Source organism: Cavia porcellus, unplaced genomic scaffold, assembly GCF_034190915.1.
Source record: "Cavia porcellus strain 051 isolate PalLab524CR breed Dunkin Hartley unplaced genomic scaffold, mCavPor4.1 scaffold_3, whole genome shotgun sequence".
Taxonomy (NCBI): Eukaryota; Metazoa; Chordata; class Mammalia; order Rodentia; family Caviidae; genus Cavia; species Cavia porcellus.
Genome location: NW_026947486.1, coordinates 88646294 through 88656089, shown reverse-complemented (window position 1 = coordinate 88656089; position 9796 = coordinate 88646294). Strand labels below are relative to the sequence as shown.

Genomic DNA, 9796 nt, shown 5'->3' with positions numbered 1-9796 from the left:
CAACCTAGAAAACACAAGGAACATCTGTTTCAAAATAAAAAGTAAAAGAGGGCTAGGAATGTAGCTCAATGTAGACCTTAGTATCTTCAAGGAAAAAATTATGAAGTGGTATCGGAATTGTTTTTCAGGTGTGACAGAAGTGTGCATTATATATAAAAAATACTATTGCTTAAAAAATTACAAAACTCTGGTTCTGTGTTCTTCTTAGTAGGTCGCAAGCACAAGAAATCAGAGTAAGAACCAACAAATTGGATTGAATCAGACCACAAAGCTTCTGTATAACAAAAAACAAAACAAAACAAAATAAAAAGTATAGTAGAGTGAAGAGAAAACACAATGGGAAATTTTTCCCTGATTTTTCGTAGACAGATGAATAATATCTAGAATATAAAAGAGTTCAAAAAGATTAAACCAAGCAAAATTAAAGATTTCAATCAAGAAATTGACAAGAAAAATGGACAGAAACCTCACAGGGAAAGAAATACAGATGGTTAACAAGTATATGAAAAAATGCTCAATGTCTGTGGCCATCAGAGAAATACAAAGTGCTAAAATGGTGAAATTCCATCTTACACCAGAAAGAGCAGTGATCATTAAGAAACAAAGTAATACCTGCTAAGCTGGCTGTGATGAAAAATATATCCTCCTTCACTGTTGATGGAAATGTAAAGCAGTACAAACATTACAGAAACGAGTAAGGAGATTTCTCAAAGAATGGAAATTAGAAATTGCATATGCCCCAACCTCATGGTAAAAATCCTCCCCACAAAGCTTAAGGAATTATATTACAGCATTACTTGAATACCAATGTTTATAGCAGCAATATTTATAAAAGCTTAATCCTGGAAACAGGCTGTATACCGAACAACAGATTATTGTATAAGGGAAATGTGATATCCTCATATAATGGGCTACTGTCTTCCTATAAAATATAAAAATTTCAGATAGTTATAGAGAAATGGATGCACCTAAAAACTATATGAAGTGAAATAAACCAGACACACTTAAATAGCATATGGTATCTCTCACTGAATTGTTGCAAAGTACCAAAAAAGGGTATAAGAAGGATGCACAGAACGGGACACGGAAGTGGATTTCTTGCAGTATGGTTCAATGGTCAAAAGAGTGAAAGGTGAGGAAGGGAAGGAAAAACAAGTAGCATAAAGATAAGCCATGTTCAAGAACCTAATTATCTCAATTACTGTAACTACTGTATGCCTTAACACTAGTTAAGATTAATAATATCAAGAAGAATAAAAATGATTTGGAGTAAATGAAGCATGAGGGAGGGACAAGGAGAGAATGGGAAGGGGACTAAAAAGAGAAAGAGGATATGCTATGTATGTAACAACTCCCCAAGGTGACTGAAATCCACAAGAATTCAGAATATGTAGTAATAAAATAAAAATTTAACAAAAAGATGGCAGGGGCCACAGCAAATATATAATGGAAAACATTGTTTAATAAGTATAAAAGACTTTGAGTTTTATAAGATGAAATAGTTCTGTAGGTTAGGATCAAAAACAAGTGAATTTGTTAACAGTACAAAAATATAAAATTAAATTACATTAATCTAGAGACAACACAGAGCTGTAATGGGTACATTAGACTTTTTTTAGGAAAGGCGATAAAAGTTGAGGCCATAATACAAAGTGAAATAAAGCAGGCACAAAAGCTTAAATACAATATCACACATTTTTATCATATATGAGAGGACCAAAATATAAATATTTAAAGATCAAACGAAAAGATAGATGATAAGAAACTTGAAAGGAATGGTGCTGGAAAAATTGGCTTTCCACATACCAAAGACTAAAACTATACAGATGTTTGTCATCCACATTAAACTGAAGTTAAAATGGATCAAAGATCTACATATTAAAACAGAACACTAAATATATTTGAAGACAAAATATAGCCAGACATCTTGAAGACATACACGTAGATAGAAACTTCATGAACAAAAGACAGATCACACAGGAAATACAATAAATGGGTTCTCACCCTATTAAAAAGCTTTGCACAACAAAAGAAATCACCAGCAAAGTGAAAAGACAATCTACAATTGGTAAAAATTATAGCCAATTATCTCTCAGACAAAGGACCTATATCAAGATCATGTAAAGAATTGAAAATATCAGGCCTCCTAAATTCAAAGATCCAACACAAAATGGGAATCTGAGAAGAATCCACACTTCTGAGATGAAGAAATACAAATGGTAAATAAATATATGAAAATGTTCAATGTGTTTGGTCATTCAAGACATGCAAATTAAAACCACTAAAAATTATATATCATTCCAGAAAGAGAGGCTATGACAAAGAAAATTACTAAAAGAAATGTTGGTGAGTCTGTGGGGAAATAGGAACTCTTCTCAAATTTTAGGGGGAGTGCAGACCAATGCAAACACTCTGGAAATCAGTGAAGAGATTCCTCAATAAACTAGGATTGGAGGTCACATTTGACCCAGCTGTGCCTTTCCTGGGTATCTTCCCAGAAGAATTAAAAACAATGAACAACAGCAACATATGTGCAAGTTTATAGTATCACAGTTGGTAATAGCTAGATCTTGAAAACAACCTAAATGCCATCAAGTGATGAATGGTTAAAAAAGATTTTACATGTATACATATATATATATATATATGCACACACACAGACACGTGTGTGTATGTGTGATTATTACTCAGGCATAAAAATAAACTTGAGAATTTGAAAGGTAAATGGAGGCAACTTAAGACTACAGTTGTAAGTGAAATAAACCAGATCAACATCTATAAACATCATACAGTCTCAGTAGAGTGAGAATCAGAAAGAATAAACAATATCCAAATATTACAACAGATATTGTGAATAGGGAACAAATTCTTCAAAACACAAGAAAAACTGTAGTGGAAGAAAGGTGAAAGGAAGGAAGCAAAAAATATATACAAACACAAGAGAATTAAGCTAGTTATAGAGCTTTTGGTTTATTGAGTGGACAGTTTTGTGCTACAAATTCTCTGGTCAGTGCTTCATGCCTGTATCTTGTACTTTGAGCAATTACTATGAATATAACAATATGCAATATGTTCATTATTATTATTCTCCTACTAGCCTGTTTTGAAACTGTGTTGCTGTTGTTGTTGTTTACTTTTTCTATTTGAAGAAAAGAATTCTGGCATAAGCCAGAAAATTACTCAGAATGCAGTGGCTAAGTTAGGACCAGTCAGTCCTAGGGACAGAGAGGAACAAAGTGCACTTTCCTGTCAGGGAGGTGGAACCAGACATTGAGTGATCTGCATGACAGCGAGAATCACAAAGGGTTGCTGGAAGGAACTGTGACCAGTGGGAACAAAAGGTGGAAAGAGGACACAGGTGAGTTGTCAGAGGAGTTTCTCCCCACCATTGTCCTAAACTCTAGTGTGTTCTGGGTCTATGTGAACTCTCTCCTGCCCATCCACAGTCCACACTGAAATCTATGTGAAAGGGTCTTTTCTACCTATCATCACTGAATTCACAGGGTGGAAACAGACCCTTTGTGAAACTGAACATCTGGGAAATGGAATCTCCAAGAGTAGAAAACAAAATTTCAAGTCACTGTCCATGGAGACTATTTCCTGCTGAACCATAGAAACCAGTAAATGCCCCAGGTATAACTGAAATTCAAAAGAGGCATGGCAACTAGCCTATGTCTGTAAACCTAGCATTCAGGAGGCTGAGGAGGAGAATCATCATTAGTTCAAGGCCAACCTGGGCTACATAATTGAGTTCAAAGCTAAATAAGTGAGTTCTCCTGCTTGACCACAGGGACCACTGAATTTGCTGTCCAGAAAAACCCTGAGTGGAGCTGAGACACAACTGCAAATGAAGAACATGAGAAGTTGATACAGGTGAACTGAGTGGATCAGATACCAGAGATGTGGCAAAATCTCAGATGGGGAAACTGAGTTTTCTGAAGTTGTTATTTGTCAGAGGGAAGTACACTGGCAGCTCCACATTCTGAGAACACCTGCGACTCATGAAAACAGCCCTTCTATGATTGCTTTGTGAGGGGACGTTTGTGTGTGTGTGTGTGTGTGTGTGTGTGTGTGTGTGTGTGTGTGTTTCAGTTGTTTGATTTTTGGCTTTAAGTATTGTATATATTCCTCATAGTTACACTAATGTGTATACATTTTCTAAGGTTTTGTGTAAAACACTCCAGGTGAGTAATTTCCATGTGCCTACTTCAAAGTTTTTTTTTTTTTTTTCTGAATATTTTCTAAACTTTCTTGATCATTAGTCCAATAGTTGGATACAATCTACCATTTCATTTCTCAATTCTCATATACAAATCTCATTCTTATCTTACCTGTGTTATTTTGCCCTCACATCTTATCTCTGATCTCTTCCTCCCTATTATTTATTACTTGTCTTTTCCTATTCCTTTCTATGTATTCCTTTCTTTTATACATAACCTATTAAGATAAATCTAAATGCCACAGCATGTTACCATTTCACTGTAGGTTTCCCTTCACCAGAGGTGCCTTCATACGGTTTCTAAAATTAGTTCTTCTGTTATGATATTGATTGGACTAAATCTACCTGTATCTCTTCCACTATCTATTTAAAACCTCTCACCCAAGTCTCTTCTAACTTAGCCTCTCATACACTAATAATTCTTCCCCCTTTCCCTTACCTTTCTTTTTTTTTTTTTTTTTTTTTTTTTGGAGTTAATTAGCTTTCTTTTTTTTAAAAAATTTTATTTAAGGAGAAAAGAAAAAAAAGCAGGGAAAGGGTACAAGTTATACAGATTTACAGAAAAAAAATGAACAGTAGGAAATCACTAGTTAATGGATTACATATTGTCATCTTAGAAATAATTATTCAAGTCACAAAATTAAAGCTTGTAAAGTGGACATTCCATCAATGATACTGCAAACAGTTCTGTTCATTGATCCAATAAAACTCTGTGATATCATTTTCTATCTTATACACTTAAATATACATGCAGTTATATAGTTTGGAGCACTTTCTTTTCCTCTCTTTTGTACCATGACTATTACACATTTTGGGTTTCATTGCTCCCACGGTTCTTATTACATTTTTGGAAGAGAGTAAAACCAAATGTGACATAACAGAACAGAATCGGTCAAGTCAAAAGGGTGGACATAATAGATAATGTAAAAGCATAATACAAGGTGATCAACAATGGTTACTATAATGCCTCCTGCTATCTCTAATAGAATTGCCTATATCGCTAGTTATAATACAATTGAACAAAACAGTAAAGAATAAAACCGACAAAACCAAAACATTGGAGACATTGTAGGTCTTCAAAAGTAGATAAAAGTCAACAAGAATAGGCGTCATAATGAATCTCATTATCTTCACAACTGATGCCTAAACTTTCGAACCTGATACTATCCAGCAAAACAGAATAGGGGAACATCAGTTAAAAACCAGATGGTGAGAGTAATACAGGGCTTTAAATCAAGGTAATAAAAAGTCAAAGTGGGTTACTATAATATATCCTGCTATTTTTTTCCTTTAATTAAAAGGATAAAGATAAAAAAGTAAATAATGGAGTGGAGATTGAGATAAAAGAGGGCATAACAACGAAACAGCGCAGATCAAAACATAACCATTTAAGCAGAATAGTGTTTCACCACCAGATAATCCTAACCTAAAAGTAGTTACCATATTGTCTTTCTTTGAAATCCATGAGTACAACTTCATATACTGTAGCATTAAGTATATCAAAGCAATGTAAAACCATTCAAGAGAATGACAGCATTACAGAGTATTTAGAATCGACTAACAGGAAATGAATAATGGTTTCTGTATAATCTCCTTGTCTTTACAAGGTTTTTGCTTATAATATCATACATAATAAAATCCAGTAAGATACAACCTATTTAGACCACTGGAGACACAAGGACAAAAGCTAGATGAGACTTCAAAACAACATGATACGAAATCAGTATTACCTATTAAGATGTCATTTTCTCCAAAATAGCTAATGAATGCTATTATAAAATTACAATTTAATTTTCCTTCTTTTATATTTTAGCATGCATATGTTCATGAGCAATTGTATATGAATGCTAATGATCACTCTTGTTTCTATACACTGACCAACATATTTTCCATCATCAAAAGTCATTGTTTTAGTCTTCTAACATAGAATTTCTTCTGGTCAATAAACTGGATACAATCACCATGAAGACTTTCCTGCTTTCTATTCAAAAATCCCTCACCTTCCCTCTACTGCCACACATATCTTTCCAAATTCCCTTGATCTTTCCAGATATAAAAATAATATCATCAAAAACTACTACTTCTTTCATTCACTTTGTTACTTTTTAGTCTCCCTCTGTTTTTCTCAATTTTTATTCTTTCTTTTTAAAAATTCGTTTTTCTCTGTTATCTTTTCTTATGTCCCAGAACTTTCTCTACCTTAACTACATCTTGGTATTCCTGGGTTACTGAAAGAATATAAAACTTGCTATACAATTTTAGCACCCCGGCACTTCTAAAGTATATATCAAGATACGACTGATTCTCTGGATGTTAATATTGCTGGAAGCTGTTCTCTCCTTGCAATTCAGTGCTGGAAAACAATCATTATTGTTTAAATAAACTAAGTAGGTGTCTATGCACTAAATCTCACCCAAAGCTAGAGCCACATCACAGGGAGAAATGCATTTACTAAAGAGATCTCTACTGTAGTAGCAGAGATTACAAATCCTACAATGTTTAACCAAATACAAGAATCTTGAGAAAAAAATAGAAAAATGATGCCTCAAAAATTGATGAATGTCCAAGTGATCATATCAGGAGCGCCACATTGCAGGGAAATCTCAGGCAAAGATCTCAAAAGCAAAATGTTTGAAAATATCAGAGAAGAATATATGAAAAATGTACCAATATACTCATGAGCTCAAAGAAAATATATGCACATAAATGATATAATTTTTAAGATTATAAGAGACTAAAGAACACACAAAAACTGAATTAAAGACAATGACAAGGAATATTAACTACTACTTTAGTAAAGATTTATAGATTCAGCCTGGCATATGGCACAGGCATGTAATTCCAGCACTTGGGGAACTGAGACAGGAGAATTGCCATTTATTCAAGGCAAGCCTAGCCTACATAAATAAATTCAAGTCCAAAACTAACAAATCGACAAAATAAGAGCTAAAGATTCTAGCCAAGTGAGTTGGATCAAGCCTCTAGTCCAACTTCCAGGAGGCTGAGGAAGTTAGATGCAAGTTCAAACCCAGCCTTGGGAGCACGAGGACTGACAAAGACACAATTTAAAAATAATAATACACAAGGAAAAACTGATGTATTGGGCTGGAGATGAGGTCAGTGTGAAGGCCCTGAGTTACATATTAGGACCAAAAATATATATATATATATATATATATATATATATATATATATATATATTGGTTATAGAAAGGAACCTAGCAGAATTCCTGGGAATGCAAAACATTAGAAAGTCACAGCTGCAGATAATACAAATTGTGGAGACTGTATCAGGATCTGATTACAAGAATAGTGTCACTAATGCTTTGGTACCCGCCAATAGTTGCTCTTGGAAAGCACGGGTATCAAAAACAAACTCTTTTGCTGAAATGGGGTAGCAAATTACCAGAGAGTCAACAGCAATAAGTTCTAATTTACCTGTCAAGAACTGAACAAATGAATAAGAGAATGAACTTTTGCATCAAAATGTATCAAGAAGCAAATGCAGTACGTTCAAAAACACTTGCATGGGGCTGGGGATTTAGCTCAGCGGCATAAGCGTCTGCCTTGCAAGCACTCAGTCCTGAGTTCGATCCCCGGTACCGATAAAAAGGAAAAAGACAAAAAAAAAAAAAAAAAAAAAAACAAAAAAAAAACCAAAACACTTGCATACCAATGATGGCTTTTGTAGTTCACTTAGTGATGCTCTAAAAACAAAAATCCATGAAAGGTGGATACATGCGCTAGGTGAAGCTATCAAACCAATGAATTACTGTGTCAAAGAAGTTTTGGAAAATGAAACCAAAGTTATAAAAATCTATTGGCTAATATCGTTGCAGACAGTATTCCAAATCTAAAAACTTTATTGAACACTCAAGTGAATGAGGTATTTAGGACCTCAAATAAATATGGTCAGAGAGAGACGCCATGAAACCTCGTAGTCAAAATTCTAGAAAGTCGTAATAAAGACAGAATGCAAGCCAATAAAGGCTGATGTCACCAAGGTCCCCGGAAGTGCCTCCTCAGAAAGTGGAGGCGGCGGAGGCCCAGGCCGCAGAGCCAGAGGCCCCTGGCGTTTGTACCGTGTATACTGGCGGACAGAAGACATGACATGTGGTCTAAAGGACGACATGACAACCAAAGACTTACTAGAAAACGAGGACCACCTCAGAGTCTTCCCAGGGAACGCTACCTTAGCATATTTAACAATGTGCCAAGGCAGCCACCACAGCTGGGAAGCCAACGACCACTACGAAAGACACCACCGCTGTGTGGGGAGAAAGCACGACTGCTAGACAGTCCTGGTGAAGGAAGCTACAATAAATATTACCGTTTTGCCGGTCACCAAGAATTTGACAAGGGCCAAACATCTGCTCCTGTTCAAAGAAGTATTCCACCTCAGAAAGGAGATGAAGCTGGCAATCAATGGTCAAGATACAATCCTTCTGCAAGCCACCAGAGTTATAACAGGGACGAGAGAGAGAGCTGGACAAGACAAAGTTTCTACGCTTCCAAGTATGCCAAAGACCCGTCTCCTCATACAAAGGATCCTACATTTTTTGGAGAGTCACTCTTAGGCCAAGAAGCTTCTCCTGTCAGTAGCAGGTGGGCCACTCCAGTCCAAGGAGAAAATTACTCTTTTGAACAGCCTCAGCATAGAAGAGAAGAAAGAAGGGTCGTGAAGTTGGACACAACAAGATACATTTCTCTCCGAATTTCTGAACCAGCTATTTCATCAATGGTGTTAGAAGAAAAATCCAGCAGGCTAACTGAAAAGGAGCTTTGTGAAGCTGTAAGGGCGTGGGCTGCCCAAACCTCTGAGGCAACACAGGAAAGCGGCATCTCTGAATTCGAGGAGGAACTTACAAGACCATTATTCAGGAAGCATCCAGTCCCGCCACCAGCAGATGCAGAAGACAGCACAGAAGGATCTGAAGACAGTCAGCTCGGCAGTTCCTTTAAATCAATAGACTCAAAAGTCAAAGAGATTGAAGACCTTTACCAACTATACAGTGAAACTTATGGGATGGTGGTGAGAAACTTGATGGAAAAGGACTGTTCACTAGAAAGTCCTATACAGTTTGCACTGAGTCAAAATTTACAAGAAATAGGTGCCCGGCTTCTTAAAGATCTCAAAGACTTTATCGCAGAGTATCATGCTAATGAAGATATTGCGGAGTCTTCTTAGGGGCTATAGTGGCCAGGCAGGGAAAAAAATTCATTATTTTATTCCTGCAATGTTAAAATCCTTAATGTATGGACTGTTTGCAATGAAGAGAAATATTTATGAGTTTCCCATATCAAATAAAGATCTAACACAGTCTGTTTAAAAATATTTGACTTTGTTTTTTTTTTCCCCCACATGTTATATCTACAAATGTATATACCTCTTCCACTCCCATAATGATAGTCAGTTAATTGTTTACACTTTGAAGAAGCCATCCTGGAGGGCAGTTTTCTATACTTTCTCATGTTGCATAATCTCCCAAGTGAACACATGTTCTCATAAACATAATCTCCCATTTGAACACATGAGTGTAATTTCCAAGTTAGAAATCATTGCACCTGAACATTGGT

General features: G+C 35.7%; 1 protein-coding gene across 1 annotated transcript; it reads left to right on the top strand.

The window, feature by feature from the left end:
* Positions 1-8330: 8330 nt before the first annotated feature.
* LOC100723709 (periphilin-1-like) lies at positions 8331-9407 on the top strand. Its single transcript, XM_063245580.1, has one exon. The coding sequence runs from the start codon at positions 8331-8333 to the stop codon at positions 9405-9407; it is 1077 nt and encodes a 358-aa protein (XP_063101650.1).
* Positions 9408-9796: the final 389 nt, after the last annotated feature.